Source organism: Globicephala melas, chromosome 5 (assembly GCF_963455315.2).
Source record: "Globicephala melas chromosome 5, mGloMel1.2, whole genome shotgun sequence".
Taxonomy (NCBI): Eukaryota; Metazoa; Chordata; class Mammalia; order Artiodactyla; family Delphinidae; genus Globicephala; species Globicephala melas.
The window spans coordinates 112,330,805-112,356,085 of record NC_083318.1 but is presented as its reverse complement, the minus strand read 5'-3'; the positions used below and the strand labels follow the sequence as shown (position 1 = coordinate 112,356,085).

At 42.9% G+C, this 25,281-nt stretch overlaps 1 protein-coding gene across 1 annotated transcript in view; it reads right to left on the bottom strand.

Moving 5' to 3' along the window:
- Window positions 1-10,622, bottom strand: part of NR3C2 (nuclear receptor subfamily 3 group C member 2) — a 369,292-nt gene extending 358,670 nt beyond the window's left edge. Inside the window, exons 1-2 of the mRNA XM_030878180.3 lie at window positions 10,220-10,622; window positions 3,125-4,880 (exon numbers count right to left, since the gene is read on the bottom strand). Of these exons, the coding sequence (XP_030734040.1) occupies window positions 3,125-4,878 (1,754 nt within the window). The 5' untranslated portion in view covers window positions 4,879-4,880; window positions 10,220-10,622. The remainder of the gene's footprint in view (window positions 1-3,124; window positions 4,881-10,219) is intronic.
- Between the last annotated feature and the right edge of the window lie 14,659 nt (window positions 10,623-25,281).

The following is a 25,281-nucleotide window of genomic DNA, read 5'->3' as shown; positions in this document are numbered from 1 at the left end:
GTCAGTGTGTGGTGATGTGTTCTGGTTCAAGCATATGAAGAAAACCTGGCTTCACACTGATACATTGTTGGAAAAAGGAGGAGAATTTTAATGGTCATTTCAGATCATTGCAGATACGATTCTTTAACACAACCCTGAAAATGGAGAGTCAGTGGTTTCTTAAAGCTTAGTTGCCACATGGAATCTGAAACTCTATCAGTGAACTTTTCACACACTATTACATTAAAACCGTTGGTCTATCTTCCTTTTTTTTTTTTTTTTTTTTTTTTTTTTTGCGGTACGCAGGCCGCTCTCACTGTTGTGGCCTCTCCCATTGCGGAGCACAGGCTCCAGATGCGCAGGCTCAGCGGCCATGGCTCACAGGCCCAGCCGCTCCGTGGCATGTGGGATCTTCCCGGACCGGGGCACGAACCCGTGTCCCCTGCATCGGCAGGCGGACTCTCAACCACTGCGCCACCAGGGAAGCCCTGTCTCCCATTTTGAATGGCTTTTACCAATACACAATTTTTGAGTTTGTGGACCTCCCTGAAAAGGTCTCAGGAACCCCAAACCATACTTCGGCATCTACTTGAAAATAGTTTAGAGTTGAACCTAAAGATAAAGGATATTATGAAACTTAGAAGCAGTTTCGCACTGCCTGGATCCTTTACAATCGTTAATTCATTAATCCAACATTCCCTGGAATGGGGTATCATCATGATAAATTATGACATAGGCAGAAAGGTTGGATTTGGTCCAAAAGACACAAAAGAAGAGGCCAATAATGAAGCTTGGATGAGATTAAATTAAATATTATAACATGTAGACTGAAATCCAGAAAAAAAAATCTAAGTTTACTCTGAGAATGATCAAAACAAATACATTTGGATAATATTCACCAGGAAAAGCTGTAAAGAATTAGTAATCTAAAAGAGACTTTGAATAACATTAAAGCTTTGACATTACTGTTTTTGGAAAACTTATATTAACTAGCACAATACCGGTATATATGTAAACAAAAGGAATCCCCTCTGACTGTATTAACAAGCTCAGTAAGAATTTTGGAAGGCTCAAGAAGAGACACCAGACAACACCCCAGGTTCCCACAAAGGCAGAGTAGGCTCAAGGTCACTGATTTATACGAATATGTAAGGCTATGGGTCCCCAGACCACCAGGAGGGGCTTCATGAGTTGAGTGTGAAAAAGACAATTAAAACAGTAGAAATAGGATACAGAACAAACAAAAGAGAATTACTGATCTTAGCTAGTATCACTCTAGTATTTCTACCAGAAATATCATTACCCAAAGCAATAGCCTTCAAAGGTAAAAGAGCATAAATAGAAATGTAGTAGCAAATGTAGGGTGCCTAACCATAAAAAAAAATAATTTAATCATAAGAATTTATCAACAAACATTTCCTTACACTATGCATATTTCTTTAAAAGATTTTGTGGAATTTCACAGAATGCAGAAAACAGAACTCTAAAGGAAACGGAAACTAAAGGTTATGAAAACAATTGAATTAAATGCTAAGAGCAATCAATGAACTGTATATAATACTCTGTGCTTCTCATAAATTAACTCAATTGTCTTGACTACCCTTGAGATGGGTACTACTGAATTACCTTTTTACAGATGAGAAGACTAAAGTCCAGAAAGGTGAAGGGATGTGCACAGGGTCACAAAGCAGTTGAGGGGCAGGGTTGGGGATTTCAACCAGGGCAGCCATGCTCTTAACTACCAGGCTGTCCCCGCTCTGAATAACCTACTACAAACATCACTTACAAAAATATCTACATCGTGTGCAAAATGTCCTGCTCTGAAAGTAAAACAAAGCACTAGCAGCGGAACACCTGCTGAGCTTGGTTCTGAGGAAAACCATGCCACCTCAGCATTTGTGTAAAGAGTTTAGAATTCAGGAGAGACAGGCAGCATTAGGATAGGATTGACTAGTCATGCTACTGAGAACTGTAACAATGTGTAAATTTCCTTTATGGAATGTGTGCTTCTATAAAAGCAAGAGGAGCGAGGTATGAGTTGATGATGATGAAAACAATGCACAAATGAAAGTTTTTCCTTTTGCTTCGGTAAAAAACCGAAGGAGAAAGAGTAAGGAATACACGTCAACCTTACATCTTGTTAATGGGAATGGCCATTTTCCCCACCAAATAAGTTTTTAAGGAAAACAGCCACATCTTCCTAGATGCCCATGTGAACTATATCTAGGAAATCTATTCTTTATATGTTCAATACAGGGATCGTTGACCACAACCGTATAATAAACACAGTACTGAATCAAAGTCCAATGCAAGTATTCATTGCATAACGTAGAACCACCCTTCAGAGTCATATCTAAAACCTCTTCCTTGTTTTTTCTAAATATATACAATATGCTATCTGCATGAAGGAAAGCCAAGAGGTATTTTACAGTAAGTAAAGTATGTCTTCTTGCAGATCTTAAAAGTTATAAATATACCAGTTCAAAACTGCAGTGACATACTTCACTTCCAATGAGTAAGAAAGCAAGACGGGCCACTTAGTAATTTTAGATGTGCTGAGTCTTTAAAAAGCCCTCCAGAGTTAAGGAAATGATTTATTTGTACTGAAAACCACAACTTGCATACGATTAACCAATCTAGAAAAAGATGAAGAGGGTGGGGAGCTTGTGGGTAACAGATTTGGGGTTTCATTTCATTTTTCACAACCAATGAAGTGGTTAATAAAGAAAATTAAAGGGAAAAAAAAGACTATGACCACAAAGAGACCAATTTAAAGCAATTTTAGTGAACCCGTACACAGCTAAAGAAAAAAAAAAATCTAGCACTAGTTTGCTAAAGTAAATATAGTAACAGACAATAGGAAACAAACTTTTCCTAAACACCTACAACAGGCAATGCAGAGGGGGAAAAACACCTAAATACACTCCTTCAAAATCAACACAAATATTTTCTAAGAGATTCACAGAATTTTTCGTTTCTCTATTTCAAAAAAGTAATAACATACCAACAAGCGAAGGGAGAAGCGCTAAATGACCATGCTGAAAACAAAAATCAAACGTGTTTAAATTTCTTAACTATAAAGATAGTGCTAACCTTCAGCATTTTATAAAGCCATTTTCAAAACAGGAAAAAAAGGCCCACTTACCTTGATACATTTTCTGGAATGTACTCTAGGACCGGATATCCATCACTTCTAGATGACAGGTCACCGTGCGATTTCCACGACTCCACTAAAGTATTGATGGGAGGAAAGGAGCTCAAGTGTTGGAAAGATTGGTCTCTAGCTGATCGTGATAAAGATATTGTACCTTGAGCACCAATCCTGTAGTGAAAGGACTGTCCACCTGAATTCACACCAACAATGGCAGATGAAGGGATGCTGGCCTCCGGGTAATAGCTCCCATCATCCGGTTCTTGTTTTATCCCCATTGGGAAGCCACTGCCTTCACAGTTACCATCGAAGCCGGGCACAGGTGGTCCTAAAATTCCTGATAGAGAATAATAGTCTTTATCATCCATAAAGGAAAAATATGAGCCATCCATGAATGGAAAGGGGTTGACGGCTGGATTCCCTTTAAAAGAGGTGCCCGAACACGAATGCTTGGTTGATTCTTGTTTTATTGGTACTGAGAATGGGGAATCAGAATTTATTTTGCTATTGCCTCCTAGACACGAGCTGCTAAAAGCTCCATCTGGCTCCGGCTTTATGTACTGGATGATGTTAAGCTGGCCAGTCACACCGTTGGAGACCGCACTCTCTGCCTCCTCAGTCTTAGGAAAGGGAAGCTCATGAGCACCTTTCTCGTGTGTGTCTGGACTAGGAACCGCATCCCGGGCTGCACTGGATCCAGCCGGGGTGCCCGAAGCAGTGTAGCTGAAGGCGTTGCTTCCCGGGCTACAGATAGATCCCACGGTACTAGCAGTGGGGCTGGACAGTGTGGATCTGTTATTTGTGTTGGAAGGGCTGGAAACAGAGCACCTTGAGTTGTTGATATTTGCCGGGCTGGATACACAGGATCGCAGGAGGACGTTATTAGGACTGGAGACTGGAGATTTTACACTGCAGTGACTCGGGGGGCTGGAAATGGGGGATTTCATGCTACTCAACGGACTGGAGAGAGGAGAGCCCACGTTGCTGGCGTGGGCTGGGCTGTGTGACCTGGAACCCCGATTCTCCACATTAGGGGAGCACGGCAGAGGAGTGCCCTGGGCGATGGGGCTGTGCACTGCGAAACTGCCAAAGCTAGCCGAGGTGGAGGACACACAGCTGATGCCGGCAGGGCTGCAGCCCGAAGATGACATATTCAGAGGGCTGCAAACAGAGGGGCTCTTCTCGTGACCCAGGATGGGGCTCTTCACCATGGTGCGCATGACCCCGCCGTTCTCGGAGCTCCCCGAGTCAGCCATGAAGGACCTCAAGGGCCTGTTCACGTTCCCCAGAGTGGAGGGACGGTGGCCATTTTCTTTGTAAAATTTCACCATCTGTTCGACGTGTGGATAGATCTTTGCTGGACTCGCGCTTCCTTGTGGGTTCTGCTGATCATAGGCATAGTCGGCCTCTCTTACGGAATCCATGTATAAGCCCATGGACTCAGCCACGGTTGCCGAAAGTTCCTTAGATTCCAGCTCGGTTTTAATATCAGATGGTAAAATCCCAGACCGATTATTGTCTTGCTGAAGGCAAGGGAGTAGTTCCTGTTTTTCTTTGCTGCTTCCTTGAGTACTGTTGTTTGGAATAGCACCGGAAACACAGCTTATGTTGACGACCTCCATGTAGTTATTCTCATCGGTCCGCTCTGTAGGTCCCGAGGAAGAATGCTCCGCAGCCTGAGAAGCTTGACCCCACCGTCTTTCCATATCTAGACCTTCAGGGAGACTGTGGTAGCCTTTGGTTTCCATAGCTAACAAATAAATTTATATTAAAAAACCGAATTAGAGTTCTTGATAGCAAGATTACTCTAAAAGACATTCTGAAATTGCATGGAATGATCTCTAAATGCGTATTCTACTTAATATAAGCAATACTTCTAGTTATATTAAAATTATTACCTTCTTAGGTGCTGATACAACAGTCTTGACTATAATTTGGAAGTCAGAATATAAGAAGCAATAAAACTATTTTGCATGGAAATAAAAGTAACGTCTTTGCTATAATACAGCCTTTAGAGGTTGCAAAGAATATTTACCAATAAATCATCTTTGCTATAATACAGCCTTTAGAGTTTGCAAAGAGTATTTACAAATGTTAACTTATTTAATATGCAAAGTAATCCTGGGGACTCATGAGGCAGGCAAGGAGGAAACTGAGGGCTTAGTGAAGAGGGCAACTCGCCCAAGGTCAAAGGCATAATAAGTGACAAAGTCAGGTTTAAAACTAAATCTTCTAACTCCAAAGCCTTTGGAGTCTTTCCAGCATATGGAAGCTGCTTTCCATATCTAATACGTGGCTTTATTAAAAACAACGAGGAAATGCAATTAATGTTACCATTTCCCAATATAAAGTCATCAAGTGAATGATCACAGGCAAAATAACTTAAGAATTACTTTTAAAACAATAAGATTTTCTTAAAATGGATTAGTGATGAAGATAATTTAATATCAACTCTATTATGTGAAGAGTCACATATCCTGATTAATTAAGCTGGTCGATAACAGAGAGGCTGTAGGACAACTTAAGAATATCAGGACTCTAGTCTGTATTTCAATCCTGGCAAGGACTCTGACATGCAGTCTGACCTAGCGGTACTTCTGCTAAAACGACTCCCAACAGACAGCCAGTTTCAGTCTCAACAGTTAATGGAGGAAGTTTGAGATGGGCCCTGACAATTTATGTGTTCATTCATTCAACAAATATTTACCCAGTATGTGCTACATCCTGGGCCTACAAGTAGTCACTGAATCTACAGTGATAAACAAAACAGGCCCAGTCCCAGTCCTCAGGGAGCCCACAGGATTGTTTTACATATACCATCTTACTCACTGGCTCTCTCTATAAATTTATTTCATAGGTAGAATAATGATAATAGGCTATATTTATATAATTCTTACGCATTATATCATTCAATGCCATATTACAAGCCTTTCACATATATTAACTTATTTACCCTTATAAACAACCCTACAAGACTGGCAAAAGTATTATCCCAAATGATACAACTGGGGAAACTGAGGCAGGAGCCACACAGCAGAGCTGGAATTTGATCCCAGGTGTCTACACCAAGCTATCTCAACCTTGGCCCTATTTGGGACCTGATAATTCTTTGTTGAGATCTGTCTTACGCATCATAAGATGTCCAGCAGTCTCCCTGACCCCTACCCACTAGATGCCAGTAGCATTCCTCCTCCCCCATTGTGACAGCCCAGACTGCCTCCAGACCTTGACAAATGTCTCTGGGGCTGGTGGGTGCAAAATCACCCCTCGTTTGAGAACCACCACTCTAAAGAAACATATCTCAAAGAAAATTAACTCACTCTCAATAAAACTTCATTTGTGCATTTCCATGCATAAAACAATTAAAATCTTCAAGTATGCATTTTAAAAATCCTTTCAGGTGTGTAAACATTCTCTGACCCAAATAAAGGTCCTGATCTACAAGATGCAGTTTCTGCAGTTCTGAATACAAATATTACTTTAGGCCTCTCAGTCCTCTCCCCACCAACTTTTGCCACTCACAATCTCCTTCTGCCCTATGTTCCCCTCATTAAAAAGAGACTAGGATGCTTTTTTGCTCCAGAAATTATATTAATTATCATGGAAAAATAATATAATGACTCTACTAAATAAACTGGCATGAGATATTGCAGGGCTCACTGACAAAATTTAATGCCCAAATTGTCCAAGTATCATAATTACCTCTTACTTTTCTGTACTCTACACTAGACTTTAAGTTCCCAGAAGGCAGAAACTTTATCAATTTTACCACTGCATCCCAAGACGACAGCATAATGCAAATTTAAGAAAGTTAAACTATTATAATCAATACTCAGTAACTTGTGGACATTAAAATCTCCCAATCATGCAGTGTGCTTTTACTTAAAGAACATTTTTCTATAAATTCCTAATCACAAATCAAATCACAAAACAGTGGAAAATAAGTAAAATTACGAAGTTTGAGGAGGTCATCTGGTAATTCCAGCTGAAAAAATTAATGTGGATGAAAACTAAGTGAAAGTTGAAAAAAGAAAAATATATATATATAGTGAAATGGGACCAAAACAGCTAATACTGGCCTTTTCTACCTTACTGAAAAACCATTTAATAGTAGCCATGGGTTGAAAATACCAGTAAATATTATGCCCTGCTTCTACTTCTACCTGAGAATATTCTGTCTTCCCCATAGCAAACTTGAACAGATGTATATCTAACGTATAGATGTTTCAGGTCCAAGTTCATTAAACACCACAAGAAACATGTCTACTCCTGTTCAAAATTGAACACCTGTGCATCATTCCCCCACCCCCAACCCCGTCCCTAAACCCACATTCTCTGTCTTGGTGAACTGCACCACCCTCTACCCACATGCCCAGAAGTCACCCTTGCCTTGGCACCCCCACCAAAGGTCTCCACAGGCTCACCCCTCCTCACTCCCACACCTACAGTGTCACTCCTTGCCCCCCAGGCAAGAGAACCATCTGCCCTGGGTCTGAAGGGCCATCCTCATCCAGACCCCTCCCCAAAAATTCATCCTCCAAATTGTCTTTTGGAAAGCATGATCACTCACTGCCTTTTCTGAAGTTTCACAGTGGAAATTTGCATGCTAAAACTCCAGGGAAGTTCCACGGTACAGAAATCTGTTTCCTTTTTAATCCAGAGTCCTCTAAATAATTTGGTTACTGCACCTTTTTTTCACAGAACACCTACTAGCAGGCTGAGGGACACTTTTCACCACTCTGCCTCAAAGCAGGAGCCACGGATACGTAAGGCTATGTGAAGATTTGAAGAGAATCTCTACAACAGCTGACGGGCAAGAACCATCTTAAAGCAATCTACAAGGAAGCACCTTGTCAGCTAACATCATGCAGGTGATCATAACTTTCCAAGTCCTGTCTGGCTAGCCTTGAACTCTCTTGACAATAACATAAACCAGCCTGCATTTCACCACATTATTGACAGGGCTATCATTAGAGAATTTGCAAAAGGTTTTGCTGAAATCTATTACATTAGCTTTGTTTAAGGTATTCTCATCTACCAACCTAATGCACCTCTCAACAAAGAAAACAGAGTAAAGGCTGGCAACAAACACAAAACAATGGAGGACATCAGCATGCTTCCATTGCAAATATTTTTAAAGACTGGGTTTTTAAAAGAATATGATTATTGAAGTATTTTATGCTGAATTCTCCCGATTATCTTAATTGGTCTTCTCTGTAAAACAAATGGATCAGTTTAGGTAATTATTTCCTACAGTGTCCAGGAAATCCAAGCTGTCTTTTTAAAACCGGCATAAGGACCATGGCTGGAGCAGAATTTCCTGAACTTACTAGTGAATACTCAAAATATTAGTTGATGAATATGATCCTCATAGAACTTAATATCCAGATGGTAAAGGGAAAGTTTTGTTACTAAAGTATAAGACGAAACAGATACCAGTATACAAATCTAGCTTACATAAAATCAGATTTGTCTCCCTTACAAATGGAAACTGTTAACAGAGACTCCCTTGGGACAAAGACAAAAACAATGAGGACCCCTTAATTTTCATGCAAACGGCCTCCCCCCACCCAAAAAAAATAAAGGAACTTTCACATAAGGAAAGTAAGGAAAAGCACTGATAGTTCTACCTTAAGTCATATATATGCTCTTAAACACTATTTTGCAAAGGAAAAACCTGACTTTAAAATTTTATATTTTACAGACTGTGTTAAATTGCTGTTTTCTACAAGGAAGTAGTTTTTTTTCAGGAGTATTAACAAGGAATCTTGCGAATTTATATTTTATCTGAAAACACTTTCACTTTTACTACCCCCCAAACATAGTTCCCTTCAAATGCATCATTTTCTATAGTTATTTGACTATAATGACATCTTAAAGACAGAACCTTAAGAATTTCATAATTTGCACCAGTTGCATAGTTGTAAAAGTTCACTGTTCGTAACTATTTTGCTGTCTTCCCCCCTGCATAACTATTACTAGGTTCCTCTTTTTTACAGATGAGGTAAATGATAGAAATCAGCCCAAGGTCACCTAAGGGAGCCGGAGAACCAGTTAGAACTGAACACATCTGATTTCTATTCACTCACCTAATTCACTGAGCCACCTGATCTTTCTAAAAGCCCCGAACTAAACTATTTCTCCCTTAAAGGAAAAAACCCCCCTTCAGATTATTTTTAAAAACTTCTCTCCTCAAGCATTTCCATGATAGCGTGCTATGAAGTCAGATATAAAATTAATACTTCCCAGAACTTCCCAGACGGAGAACGCTGTTATCATTACTATGTAAATAAGATCAATAACAGCACTTAGAGAAATGGCAATTCAAATGTTAAAGACCAATTACTGCATATGAAATTAAGTGGTTTCAAAAACTTGTCTGCTATCAAGTTTTCCTACTTGAAAACTTGTTATAATAAATAGTTAAAACTGTTGGTGCCATAAACCATTAAGATTTAAACCTGGCCTTTTAAAATGCATTAGGAAAAGCTGTGCACCTAAATTCAGTAGCAGGGTACTGATGCCACCAAAAGAAGCCTCATTCCTTTTTGGATGCCTTTAGAATTCCAACTGATGCCACAGAAAGCATAATCTCTTTCAGGAGTTTCGCGAATACTAAGGAACGGGAAATGCACGAATTTCCAGAGCCCCTTTCATACAGGATCTATGAGGATCTGTTATCTCCTTCAACTGCCCTTTTACCGCTACACCTCCGGCTGAGATTTGGGTGCTTCCGCAATTGATAGAGGAAAGAAATATTATTCAAACGTCCTTTAAAAACTGTACAAGGAAAACGATCCGAAATTCATCTTTGGGTAAAGGGAAGGGTGGTAGACCTCCCACTGCCAAAGCCGGTTGAAAGCTGCTCGTTAGAGGGCATTTATCCAAAGTGGCCAAACTTTCCCAAAATAGTCCTCTGGCGGTCAAAGGGGAGAAAAAGTGGAAAACCAAAACAAAACAACAAGCACACAGCACCCTACTGACTGCCTCCGGATTACGCAGCCACTTCTCCCTGCAAAGTGCACGCTCCCGCGCCGCGGCCGCACGCCGACCGGGGCGAGCGGCGCCCAGCCGCGCACCCGTACACACCTGCCTCGGCCAGGGTCCGTCTCACGGCGTCTACCTGTTGCAGCGCTTGCCAACGCCACGACACTCCTGCTGCGGAGCCCCCCTAAATCCAACAACATCCAGGCCAGCGAGTGCCGCTCTCCCTGCAGCGGGAGAGTCCGAGGCAGCAACGCTCTTGCACCCAGGTGACTGCACGCGTTTCCTCCGAGCGGCCTGAAGTTGGCTTACGTCTTCCCAGTCCAATGACACCCCGGGCGCGGAGGGGCGGAGAGGAGGGGCACGGGTAGGGCCAGGGCGGGCGAAGTAGGGAGGGAGAGAGCTCCAGAGGGCGGGCGAAAGCCCGGAGGGGGAGTGGGCCAGCTCCAGGGCCGGCCCTTTTAAAAGCCGGTCACATGTCCAGATAAAAAGTTCAGGTTGCTATCCCGCCTCCCTGGGCCCTTCCCATTGGTCCGGAGGGAAGCGAGTCTCCACGCTGCACGGGTCAGGCTGGCTTCTCATTGGGCAATTCCGGCTGTCAGTCACCAGGAGGGCGACATGACTGATACAAAGTTGCTGCGACACAGCCTGGACTCGGCAGCTCCCTTAAAGCCGCAGAAGCGGTGGCCGCTTGGGGTGCAGGGCAGCGGCTACGCCACTAGGTACCCTCCACCCGCGGCCCCCCGCCCCCATCGCTTGACTGCCCCAAAGTTGCTCACGCCCACCTGGCTCTCCTCCTGGTTAAACCCAGGATGTCTGGAAAGACGTGAAAAGTCTGGTGACGCGGAAGAAGTCGGTTTTTCCGAAAGCCAGTGAAGGTGCCGTTCCCTGTCGCTCTCCACCTGCAGCTCCAGGTGAGCGGCAGCCTTGGCCCAGGCGCCGCCCACCGCGTCCGCGCTCAGGGGAGGACTCTCAGTGGGCTTCTTCAGACCCCCGAGGTTCCGCTCCCCGCCCCTCCCGTCTGTCTTCCGAGTTACCTCTCAGCCGAGAAGCCGCAGCGTCCGCAGCCAGCGAGCAAGAGGATCACGTTCCCACTCGATTTGAATTTCCTTGTTTTAACCGTGCCGGAAAAGCGAGTGATTTCACTGCAGCCAAAACCCTTTAAACACAGCTTCTCTCCCACCTCCCCCACCCCCGAAAAAGTGCCAGGGTCTAGAGCTGCTGCATTCCTCCCTTATAATTTTGTTGCTGTATTTATTACTTTCGTATTGGATTTTTCCACTAGTTCAGTTTGAAAGAAAGCTTACCATCGAGGAGAGTCACTTCTTTATAATGGGGGGGGGTGCACATAATTGGGAGAAACAAACGGGAGTGGGGAAGGAAACAAACTGTTTTCTAAGGATCAAGTGTCTGCAAGAAGAAATTTCGGTTTCCCTCCAATCGCCTCCACCTCGATTCTCCTCCCGCCCACCCAAACGCTGAAGCTACTAAGCGAAAGGATGGGCTTCTTAACTTTGATTTCTAAGGACTTTGAGGCTCCGCGTATGAGGCTCCGTTTTAGATTCCCGGCTGGCCCAGAGTCAGCACCAGTGACGTACACACCTAAATCTGGTCCCCCGGCCCTTGGCGACCCGCAGCCCGGCGGCGGCAGCTGTGCAGCCTCCCACCTCACCCTTGCCCCGCACCAGCCAAACTCGGAAGGGGGGAGGGAGTTAGCCCTGTACTCAAAGGCCCCTCCTCTCCTTACAGTTAATTAAGCTTCAGGATTCAGACCCAGAACCCAGGAAAACTCGAACTCTCCGCCGCTCCAGGTACAAAACTCCCTGGCTGCGGGAGAGACGGCGGCGGCGCAAGAGAGCTGGTCCCAACCCCCGACTCTGGTGCTCAACAGTCCCCCGCGCTGAGCGGCCCCCTGCGCACCAGCAGCCGGGAGTCCCCGCAAGTGTCCCAACTTTCCCGCGGGGCCCGAGGTCATGCGCGCTCTCCTGGCCAAACGAGCAGCCGGGCATCGATCGCACCCGGGGCCGAGCGCGGGCGGCCGGCAGGAGCGAAGGGAGTCCCGGACCTAGCGCCCGCGCACGAGAGGAGACAGCGGGTCCGCCTGCGCCGCCGAATTATTCATTATTAAAGGAATGGACGTGTCTCTTTTACTAAGTTTTTACCTCCTTTACGGAGGGCCGGTCTTGCCCTGGATCTCAGCTTCTTGCAGAATCTAGGTTAGAATCTTGCAGGGAGAGCCGCCGCGATTGCTCGCCCGCCGCCCAGCACCCGCGCCCGGAGGCGGCCCGGCGGGCACCTCATCTCCTGACCGCAACCCACCTCGGTTCGCCAACCCGCGCCCTCTGCGCGGACCATGCCTTCCCTGGGGCAGCCCTGTGCTCCCCGGGCCCCCTCCCGCCGCTGTCAGCGCAAAGTGACTGTCGCCGCACTCACCTTTTCTAGGACATGGTGGGGAGGCTGGGGCGCGAGGGGTGGGTGGGGGCAACCAACTCCCGCCGCCGCCGCTATTGCCGCCACCAGCAAGTCCAATATTAGCAGATCGGCGGTAAGGATGGAGAGGAAGAGAATCCCGGCAGTCGCCCTACTGACGGTGGGTAGAGCAATAGAGCAGTAGTGTCGTTACCCGGCAGGAGGAGGCGAGGCGGCGGCGCCAAATCGCGCAGAGCGGGACGCGGGCGCCCGCCCGCCCCCAGCAGCTGGCGGCCGGGCCTCAGGCGGGCCCCTCTCCCGGGGCTGCTGGGTCTCCTGGGCGGTGACGGTGGCGGCCCTGGGAGCCGGGAAGTCCGGCGGGATGACCCCAAGCCGGCCGCCCCGCAACGGGCTCTCCGCGCCCCCTCCCCAGGCCTGGGGTGGCCGGTGACAGCTCGGGCGGCTGAACGTGTGTGTGTGTGTATGTGTTAAGGGGGCGGCCGCAGGGGGAGCCCGTGGCGCCGCGGCCCCCTCGCCGGGTCACACCCTCACCAGCGGGAGGAGGCAGCAAAGCATCCAGCCACCAGCTGGTGGGAAAGGGGGCCGGGGGCTCCCGTGGCCGCCCTCCCACCCTGGCCACTGGCTGCGAGGAGGCCCAGAGCAAGCGGAACCCCGATGCACGTCACCCCACACCCCTCCCCACGGCTCCCCAAAGTCCAGCCCTGACCTCGCGCCCCGGCCTCAGGTGCAGTTCCCAGCCGCGGGGGGAGACGCGGGCTAGGGACCACGCGCCGGGGGCAGCAGGGAAAAGTTTCTTTTCCTGCTCCCCAGCTGCCCACCGGGCGAGGCTGCTCCTCTCCCCCCCCCGCCTCGGGCTCGCAGCGCCTGTGCCCCACCCCCACCGTGGGGGGGCGGCGAGGAAGGACAGGGTGTCTGCGTGCGGGGGAGAATGGCGAGAAGAGGCGGGCGCCACCGGTCCCCTCGCTCTGACAGCGACTCGGACGCCGCCGTCGCCCGCTCGGCCGAGCGAGCGGAGGAAGGGGCCGAGCGCCAGGACCCCTCCACTCTCTGCTCGCCGAGCGCCGCGCGCGCCCCCGCGCCGCCCCGCGCGCCCCCGAGCCCTCCCGCCGCCCGGGCAGACACCTACGCAAACGCGAAAGTGAAAGGGGGGCGACCGAGCCGAGAGGGCGGCGGGCGGCTCAAGGGAGCGCGGCGGGGGGCGGAGGATGGAGCTGTGACCCGCGGTCCCGAGATTCTCCAGCTCCGGCTGCCCTGAGGAGCCGCCTGTGCCTCCTGGCTCCGGAGTCTCCAGAAGTCCCACGTCCTCCACCCCCCACCCCGCCCCCCCGCGCCACACAGATCACCCTCATGAGAGCAAATGTGTGCGTGTGTGTGTTCGTGTTCACGAGCACTCACGTGTGGGAGAAATACGCTTCCGCCCCAGACTCTTCTACCTCACCGTTACACTTACCCTTAGCAGAAGATTTGGGGTGGGCGGGTCATGCATTGTGAATATCACTACCACTTCCAGGCTCCCATGCTTCTGGTCCTTTAGGACTCAATTAAACCCCAGGAACTGACAACATACGCCCCTTTCCCGGCTACACACTCCTTTTCCTACAGGCTTTATTGACCCCTTCCCCCTGCCCTTTGCTGCGTTCTTTCCCGTTTTCTTCCTAAATAGCTGTGAAAGTTGTTAATCCCTTCCCACTGTGTTAAACACGGAGCTGCACTGCTAACACAATCACTACGTCTCTTCAACCACAATCCCACTGTCCGAGTCCCGAGCTGTCCATTGCGTCGTCACCCACACAGTGCTGGCACTACCCTGTTCTTGCATGGCTCAAGGTGGCATCTGGCCTGTAGCAAAAGAACATTTTGCCTGTTTCCTTATGGGTAGGGAAGGTGAAGTTCTTAAGGTATTATGTTTTAGGTGAAATCAAGAAAACAATAATTAAATGATACATTTAAAAAATTAACAATAAATATTCAATGAACTTTAAAAAGCACCACCATGTAAAAGTGTATTGACTGCAAAAACTGAATTTTGAACTGCATCAAAAATAGGACGGATTGACGCTGATGGATTGATATAATGGACAGAAGGATGAACAGTTATGTGATTAAAGCATGTATATGGTACAATACTAGTAGTAGAATCTAGCTGGTGGTTTTTTTGTATGTTTGAAATTTTTCATAATGAAATGTTAGGGGAAAAGAACCCTCCTTTAAGGTAACTTTTGTAATGTAAATTCAGTTTACAAAATCGATAAATTAGGCATTTGATTATTCTTTTCCCCTTTACAAAACGATTGTCCTTAAACTTTTTTTACCTAGGTACTCCATCACTATTTTAATCAGTAATTTCTATTACAAACATCTTGTCAGGGATCAGACTCTGTTGTAAAGCGGGGTTATAACTGCAATATTTTAGAAATCTAGAAGATTTCTTCCTGCGTTTTTCTCTTGTCCAATTTCAAATTTTAATCTTCCATGCTTTAAAACAGTTTCGTATTATAAAACTAAGATTGAGTTTTTAAGCATTTATATATATTCTTTTGAAACTTTTTCACACCAAAATAGCTCATGGGGAGGTCCATATGCCCATGTATATCAGTTTCTCTTATCCTTTGACAGAGATATTAGGGGATCTTGCCATTACTAACAGGCAAAACTTTATTTTTGGAAATCTGAGTATTTGGGTATTTGCCCAAACTTTTGAACGATAAAGTTTCCGTCTTCTCTTCATTTACTTTTGCTGGCTGCAAGAGGTGGTCTTGTGCCACCCTAAAAGGAAAACAGCTCCAAGATAAGATCTGTGGCTCCCTCATCTGAAGAAAAGGTGGCACTGGTTTTGCTGGGAATCACCCCACAAGTAGTGTCTCTGAGAGACTCCATCAAAGATGGAGATGCAGGTTTTTCCTGGTTGTTCAGAATATTCTTCGTTCCAATGCTCATTAATAAAGAGCCCTATCAACTTTAAAAATGTACGCCTAGAAATGTCATTATTTGCTGTTTTTTAAGCTCTTAACAAACTTTGTTCTTTTCATCCTTTTAGATGTATTTTTTCTTTGCAAAAGGGTAGAAATGTGTTTTTAAGAAAAATAAAAATTAAGAAAGGAAAAGCACAGAAATGGACCTTAATTTCATCTCCAAATCGTTGGAGACTATTTACATCTGCCAAATAGTCTCAAAGCTTGAAGCAGCATAAGATCTGTCCCTTTTGACAATTGTTCACCCTCCTTGCACAGTCGCTGTACCTCAGGACACCTCCCTCCCTCATCCCATTAGTGTCAAACTCCCTGAGGTTTGCTACCATAAAGTGCACGGCTCTGCGTTTGCAATTTACATGTGTGACGTCACATCCTCTATTATATAACTTCAGATACAAAGCTTAATATCATCTAAGTTTGTGTTGGAAAAAATCCTCCCTTGCTCTTTATTTCAGCTTTAGCAGAACCACCCCTTAGTTCTCTGATCCAAATCCCACTTCTTCAAACAGCTGACACTGGGGGGAGAGATAAAAGGCATGGAGTTGTTTAAGCGGAGAAATTTTAAGCAACCCCCCCAAATTGAATATATTTTGAAATGTATTAAATACCACTCCTTTATATCTTTATTTACTGATAGGAAAGTAAAGCCCATTAAGTATCATATAATTTAATTGTATTCAATAATTTTAAGAAGTTAAAGACTAAGCATTTGGTCATAGTTAACTTCATTAATAAGCCTAGTCATGCTGGCACTTTTTTTTTTCTTTCTAAAAAGCTAAGCTTTTTTTTTTTTTTCCCTGTCTGTTACCAGCTGTTGGAAAGAGTTGAGAAAGAGAGAGTCAGAGAGAGAAAGGGGGGGGGGGGTGTTGGAGAGCAAAGATGAATAGGAGAATAATATAAGATAGAACTTCTTTGTTTATTGCAAAACACACATGTTACAGTTTATAAACATTGCAAGCAAATAAGAAATTGTGGACCAGAAGAGAAATATAAAACATATCAGAGTTTTAGTTAATATCCAAAATAGACCAAATTCAATTTTCTGGACTACTTGGAATATTTTATTAGCTCTGCTTACTCATTAATTTCCATATTTGTTTACCAAACTATTTATTCATCTGTCTACCTTAATTTCATTTGTAGTCATTTTAAACAGAAAACACACAAACCTCATACATTTCTATGACCAGATTTTGAGATGACAGAGCACCAAACAGCACATGCATCACAATTAGTATGCCATATTATTAGAAGCAAATCAGATTTCACTGTGCCTACACTGATGTTCTAAATTTAGAAATAATGTACAGTAGTTGAAAAAGGGGGAGGGGTAGGAACTCAGAGCAGTGTATTTTAATAAAAGTAAAGATATTTGCAATTATTCTTTCCTTCTCTTTTTCTTGGTTTAGTGCAGGAAATTCATCACCTTTAAATAACTGTGCTAATCTTACATAAATAACTGCATGGTTTGTGGGCTCATTAGAATTATGCATCAAGGCTGTTTCTCTGATATTATGTGCAATAACAACCGCGGAAAAGTGAAACAATCCAGTGGGTCAGGTGTGGGAAATAAGAGTCTTTGTCGAACTTGATGAAAAACTCATTTAGAATTTCTCATTAGGACTTCACAGGAGCAGTTATCTTTTCAGTAGTTGGTGCTATATTTTTAGCAGCATTTTAACAGCTGTCAGTAACAACTAAGACAACATTCTGATCAACACTTTTTAAAAAAATTCTAACAAAGATGATTGCAAAGAAACAAAATGCTTCAGGATTTAAATGTTTAGCTCTGAAAGCAAAAACAAAAAAGATATTTTCTTGTGACGTAAAATGTTAACAATGCATCAAAGGCAGGCAAAAAGGTATCCACATAAAATGAGGGCAAGTGAATTCTTAAGTTTTCATTTACTGATGCCTAGGTACACATAATAAAGGTTAATTTATTCTTGAAAGGTGTGTTCAATGTCAGAAACAGAAACCTCAGAATAAGATAATGTGCACTGGATCTTGTCATATATTTGCAAGTAGGTCAGGAATAGCCATGTGGGCACCCGAAAGGAATAAAATCTTCTCCCTAACATTAGAGTTTATAAAGGGGGTTATCACATGTCAGATATATGACACTGGAAATAGCAGACAGAAAAAATGTAAGAGGCTTCATGACAGATGTCATCCTTATTCCTAAAGATAGAGGTAAATTTGCTGTGGGTAATGCATTACAAAGCAAACTAAAACTAATCTCTGCAAGTGTCAAATTTCCCTTTCATCTGCAGTCTCCCCAAACTGAGTGATTTTTGTTCTAAGAGAAGTAATGGTATATTATTAAAGCAGCCTACTGAATCATCCTATCCAGAGGTCATCTGCTCATTTCGAGGACCTAATCCAAATTTTGAGTTTGTCCCAACTAAGGCAACTGAGTATTTCCCACTTCATCTAGCTGGTGTGGTGGGGAATGAATGCATTCTTAGATCAAATGATATTTTTATTATATTGCATTTGTTTTTTTTTTCCTAATCCTTGTGGGGGCACCGATCTACTAGCTCTTTCAATATGAAGCCTTTTTAACTGCTTGGTAGGACTTTTTTCAACAGACATGTGAAATTTTCATAAAAATTGAGGTAGATATCCTTTCTTCTCTCCCAGCACAAACCCCTGTCAGATGAAAATCTTTTGGGGTTGATATTTTTTCACAGAGCATTATATGGTTTTCTTAGTGCATACATTTTTGACATTAAATATCCATGTGTAAAAATGAAACATGTATCAACACCTTCTATATGGAAGGTATAGGCCACATCAATTATTAATATTTAAACCACAATCTATTTGGAAGTGCTTAGTGCTAATTATAGCTAGACTTTAATATTTTATCAAAACAAGTAGAAATTTAAGCTAGTTCATTACTTTAAAAAAAAAAAAGCTTTTTGATGACCTTCACTATGAATGTCCTTTAAGTAGAAGTTAAGTAGACTTACAATGCCACTATATGACAGTACGGATTGCTTGCTTGTATAAAGAACCAAGTAAGCACCTAAGTAAAGTCTTGGGATTCTTCTAATACACTTATACATGTAACTTTTATGTTGTTGTTTTGATTTAACACAAAAGCACGTATTTTCACAATATATATATCTCAAAAGAAAAAATTCCACGAAAATTATTTTTATAACTACATCAATTCAATATATACTACTACCCTATTCATTTATAAATTACATTGCTTTTATTTCCAATTTGAATATGACATGAACTGAAGCTTTGTTTGAAAATATATATTTTTAAATTACCTTTATTTGTAAAAAAATATATTATTATTGTAATTCAATAAAAATTGCCAAGGAACAAAATGCAATATCATATACACATATTTTTTACCCATTCTATGTTATTTCCATTGCACTATATGATTAAAATACTAGAATACAATTACTAATACTTTAACAAACTATGGATCCAATAGCTGAATCAAGATTATTAACCATAGCAAGTATACTCACTGAGAAATTCAAGCAAACACTAGCTTCTACAGATAATTCAAAAAGCCCAAGGTAAAGAAGAAGCCCCAAGGCTCAATCTCCTTGAATGAGTCTAATCAGTAACTTTCAGCCTAGAGCTGTATTTCACTACCCCTTTTCACAGAACCAGGAAATCAAACAGTACAGTAAAATCAGCTTGCATGGCTTTGAATCCTGGCTCCATCACCTCCTAACCATATGACCCAGGGCAAATTACTTAATCTTTCTAAATTTAGGTTTCCTCACTTGTAACATGAGACAGTTGACACCACAACAGGATATGTACTTAACACAGTACCTGGACCTGGTAAGTGCTCTCCAAAAGTGTTAGATATCTACCTCCAGAGACGTGTTATAGAAAATCGAGACTGATTCATTTGAGGATTCAAGATCTTGCCTCCAATTCAGAGGGGTTTTGAGATCCCTCAAGAATCAGAGCTTTGCCTGAGGTCTTCAAGCACTTCAGACTTCTAAGAATCCTCTTCCCTGGAGCAGTGATTCTCAAATTTTATTGTGCATCTGAATCACTTGGAGAGCCTTTTCAAAGCTCACTTGGCTCCACTCTTAGAGTTTCCCATTCAGTAGGCATGGGGTGAGACCTAAGAATCTGTAATTCTAACAAGTTCCCAGGTGGATGTTGATGCTGCTGCTCTAGGAACTACTCTTTGAGAACCACTGCCCTGGAGTATAGAACAAGAAGCAGTTGCCCCCAGGCTGCGCACTTTCCAAGGTTTAAGTTATTGCTAGCAGCTGCTGATTTGCGGTAGGTGAGAGGGAGGGATGAGAAGCACAAAGTAAGAGACTGAAGAAAGGAACTGTCAGGTAGTGATAAAGCAGGGTGGGGCTTCACAATCACATAATCATTGGAATCATGGGGCTGGTAACTGCTGCTGAGTGAGGACTCTCTCTCCACAACCCTCAGACTATATGTTGATTTTTCATGACCTCTAGATTCTTCCCCTGAATCAGTATTTGGGAAGTACTTTACCACTTTCAGGCTCTTAAAGTATCTGTTGGTTTATTATTGTATTATCTTAAGGCACTAACTTTGGTTTATTTGGGGAGTGGGGGGGGGCGGTGAGAACTGGTAAACCACATTCCTTCAATTACCTTTGCACATAGTTCACCGTGGCCAAGTCCAGATCACTTTTCTCCCTGTATCCTGAGTGTGTCATGAAGATGAACCCATTACTCTTGAGTTAGATTTTAACTGATGTTTTTATTTTCAGGTTTCATCAAATCAGAAGGGAATGTTAGGTCAATTGGATGTGATAAGCTTTTGACAAAGCCATAGTGGTCATTCCTAGTTTTTAACCAACTATTATGTGAGGAGATTTCCAATATTTTTCTCAGGAGTTCAGGCCTTCTGTTTACTTCTAATAACAAGTTCATTGCTTTATTAAGAAATGATGTTGACATTGTAAGATTTAACTTCCTTAAGAAGTTGAAAAAATGCAATTCAATCAAGATAGATGAAACCCCTGTATTTAGACAGATGGACCTGAAGAATAATCAAGGAAAGCCAGCAGAAAGAAAATAACACTGTATTCCTAGTGTTACTTAAATCAAATGACCTGGCATGAGCGAGATTACAAAGGGAAGAGTAGAATATGGTACTTGTGAGGAAACTTGGTGTTGTACTTTGCAGTAGACCCTTATTGGAGCATTATGTCATCCATAGGTTGATGGAAACTGTTCAGAAAGACAGACATCATTAACAGTTTTTGAAAGTAAGAAATATGTGAAAAAATTAAAGTAATTAGATTCCCTTAACCTTGTAAACAGTGACATCATACAAAACTAATCATAACAAGTCAGGTAGCCCATTGAGCTCATTTTATTTTTTGCTACTGTGAAAATCACTTAGAGTTTTTGACTGCATTTTAAAAAATATTGTTATATATTTAATTATAATATTATAAAGCATAACATATTTCAAAGTTTATAAATGTTTCATAAAATATTTCAAGCACACCAAAAACTAATCATGTTTTCACATAGTCACCACCCTCATATTATGAGGTGTGAACATTTTGTCATATTTGCTGCAGAAGTATAAAATCTTGCATGGAAGTGATACATTCCTATTTCTTGATAGGGGTTACTGCTGGAGAGGGAGGGAGACAAAAAGTATAGGGGGTAGTTTTTATCAGCTGGGAATTTTGCTTCCATTGTTAAAAGCTCTGAGTATTGCATCCTCTGCCCCAGATCTTAAGAAGAGGGAATTAGTTCTTAATATATCCAAACAACACTCAAAGTTGGGCTGGTAGATCATCCCAGCTCATGGTTTCCACTGAGGGCAGGGATTTAAAAGTCAAACTATTCTCTCTGAGACCTTCAAGAATGAAGATGACTTCAGGGCATGAGAACTGCCCACCTAGGAAACTACATATCCTTGGAAAGGAGCAATTCAAGTTCAGTTCAGTTCAATAATATTGCTTTTTGCGTCACTTTCCAATCATCTTTCTTCCTAGCCCAATTAATTCTAATAGTCTTTTACCCAATGAAATTCAGGGCTGATATAAATCATTGCATGCTGATCTTAAATCATTACCAGAACTATTCTGACTGGTTGGCCCATGTTGTATGAATTGTCAAGTATTTTGACTCTAATCCTAGAGGAAAGTGTTCAGTCCAGTTCGGACAGGTGTCTTAGTCTGTTGGGGCTCCTATAACAAAATACCACAGACTGGGTAGTTTATAAACAGCAGGAATTTATATCTCACAATTCTGGAAGCTGGATGTTCAAGATCAGGTGCCAGTGTGGTTGACTGAGGACTCTCTTCCGGAGAACAGACTTTTTTTTTTTATGTTGGAGCATAGTTGATTAACAATGTTGTGTTAGTTTCAGGTGTATAGCAAAGTGGTTAAGTTATACATATACATCAACAATGGTTTTACAGTGGTTACTCTCTCACATAAGTGTCCTGATACAATTTGAGGGAGGGCGGGGTAGTAACAATTCACTTACGAAAACATGTTTTCATGAAGGTCATTTTGTTTTTTTCTTTTTTATATTGGAGCACAGTGGATTAACAATGTTGTGTTAGTTTCAGGTACACAGTAAAGTGATTCAGTTATACATATACATATATCTATTCTTTTTCAAATTCTTTCCCCATTTAGGTTATTACAGAATATTTAGCAGAGTTCCCTGTGCTATACAGTAGTTCCTTCTTGGTTATCTATTTGAAATATAGTAGTGTGTACATGTCAATCCCAAACTCCCAATCCCTCCAGCCCCCTTTCCCTTCCCCCTGGTAACCACAAGTTCATTCTCTAAGTCTGTGAGTCTGTTTCTGTTTTGTAAATAAGTTCGTATCATTTTTTTTAAGATTCCACATATATAAATATCATATGATATTTGTCTTTCTCTGTCTGATTTACTTCACTTAGGATGATAATCTTCAAGTCCATCCACATCGCTGCAAATGGCATTGTTTCATTCTTTTTAATGGCTGAGTAATACTCCATTGTATATATGTACCACATCTTCTTTATCCATTCATCTGTCGATGGACATTTAGGTTGCTTCCATGTCTTGGCTATTGTAAACAGCTCTGCAAGGAACATTGGGGTGCATGTATCCTTTTGAACTATGGTTTTCTCCAGATACATGCCTAGGAGTGGGATTGCTGGATCATATAGTAGCTCTATTTTTAGTTTTTTAAGGAACCTCCATACGGTTCTCCATAGTAGCTGTACCAATTAGCATTCCCACCAACAGTGTAGGAGGGTTCCCTTTTCTCCACACCCTCTCCGACACTTATCGTCTGTAGATTTTTTGTTGATGGCCATTCTGACTGGTGTGAGGTGATATCTCATTGTAGTTTTGATATGCATTTCTCTAATAATTAACAATGCTGAGCATCTTTTCATGTGTCTCTTGGCCATTTGTGTGTCTTCTTTGGAGAAATGTCTATTTAGGTCTTCTGCCCATTTTTTTGATTGGGTTGGGTTTTTTTGATATTGAGCCGCATGAGCTGTTTGTAAACTTTGGAGATTAATCCCTTGTTGGTCACATCATTTGCAAATATTTTCTCCTTTTCTGTGGGTTGGCTTTTCATTTTGCTTACGGTTTTCTTTGCTGTTGGAGCACAGACTTCTCATTGTATCCTCACATGGTGGAAGGGACCAGGGAGCTCTGTGGAGACTTTTTTAAAAAGGCACTAGTCCATTCATGAGGGCTCTGCCCTCAAGGCCTAATCACCTCCGAAAGCCCCCCTCCTAATGCCATCACATTGGGGATTAGGGTTTCAGCATACGAATTTGGGAGGACAGGAAGATTCAGACCATAATGACAGGGCTTAAGAATTCAACATTTAACCACTATTTGGCTCACGTTATTTGGCAATATACTGACCTTTAACCTAGAAATAATCTTCAGGTATTTCATATATTCTGATGTATTAGTCCGGTACAGATGAACCACCTATACAAAGGCCCCCCCCAAAATACAATGGCTCAAGTAAGAAAGAAGTTTACATCTATCTTACATGAAACTGAGAAAAATGAATGTGATCCAGGGTAGATAGGTGGTTCTGCTGTGTGGAGTCTTCAGGACCCCTTGTCTCTTGCTGCTCCCCAATTCCATAGAGTGTTGTCCTCATCAGTATGGTGGAGGCTGTGTCACCAGCATCGCATCCACAGTTTTCCATTAAAAACAAAAACTTTGACCAAGTAATTTGCATGCATCACTTTTGTTTACATCTCATTACCAGGGCAATTTTCAAGAAAGGTGGACTGGCCATGTGCCCCCCTCTATAACTGGAGTTCTACTAAAAGGAAGAAGGGGTATATTAATACATGGGACAAGTAACAGTCTTTGTCAAGTGATGACCAGCTCCTCTGAGCAGAGCAGAAAATGGGACAGGCTTAAACTATGGCACAAAGACCTAAGTTTAGGGTTAAGGAAGGGTGCAAGAAATGATGGGTGGGGTCAGGGGCGCTTTTATACTCTCAAAATCAAGGGGGGGGCTTCCCTGGTGGCGCAGGAGTTGAGAGTCCGCCTGCCGTTGCAGGGGACACGGGTACGTGCCCCGGTCCAGGAAGATCCCACATGTCGCGGAGTGGCTGGGCCCGTGAGCCATGGCCACTGAGCCTGCGCGTCCGCGTCCGGAGCCTGTGCTCCGCGACGGGAGAGGCCACGGCAGTGAGAGGCCCGTGTACGGCAAAAAAAAAAAAAAAAAAAAAAAATCAAGGGGATCCATCTTTTGCAATAAACCAAAAGATTGGAATCCGGTAACTAAATATTCTAGTGAAGATGGGTTCATCTTTCACTGAGCCACATGGTAAGTTTCCAGAACAAGCTAGATCCAATTAATGATTTTTTTAAATGGAGAGAAATATATCCAATACAAACCAATCACCCCCCCAAATCATTGAAATATAACAGGAATTTCAGCTATGTGAGATAAATAAGCAGAGTTTGAAATGCAAGTAACACTATTCCATGGAAAGCCCAAAAAAGGCTCAGATTTTAATGCTCAGATTTTACTTAAAAAATGCCTGATACAGAGAGAGCTAGCATGTGGCCCTCAGCATGTATGTTAGCACAGGGGGAATGCACAGGAGATCACAGTCTCCTTTAGTCTGCCTGCCAGAACCCCACAGAACAAGGTGAAGGGCAGGACTGATGTTCAGTTGGTCAATACCAGGACAGCTGGACCCTGCTCACAGCCCTAGTTCCTTCTGATTGGCTGATATCCAGGCCTGATTGACCAGGGTTACAATACAGGTCATTAAATATTATCAATGTTACCCCTGCTTTCAGGGGCTATTCAAAATTTTCTTGAGAGGTGTTCAGACCACATAGGGCCAAGGAAGAAAGATTCTTAAGAAAGAAAGCAGTAGTTTCTTCTCCTTCAGTCTGCAGTAACTCTGCATATGGAATAGATAAGATGGAGAAGGAAAAAGATAACACCCAGATTGATTTGTCGACTTCTCTTTAAGTGTGAAGGGTCTGCAGAAAACATACTTTTTGCCACTTTGGTTCATACGCTATTCTGAATTTACTGGTCTTCCTGGAATTTTGATGAAGAATTTCTGATTTCTCTTACATTCCAGATGCTACATATCTAATGTATTTACAGATTACAAAATATTGAGACAGATTGCAAAGGAAGTTGTGAACTTCCTACTCTGGAGGAATTTAGAAGTAGGATTTCCTCTGATCTGGAATGGCAAAGGCAGGGGTCTGTAACCAGAGTGATGGAGTAAGGTATCTATAGGTTTGTGCAGCCTTTTAAAT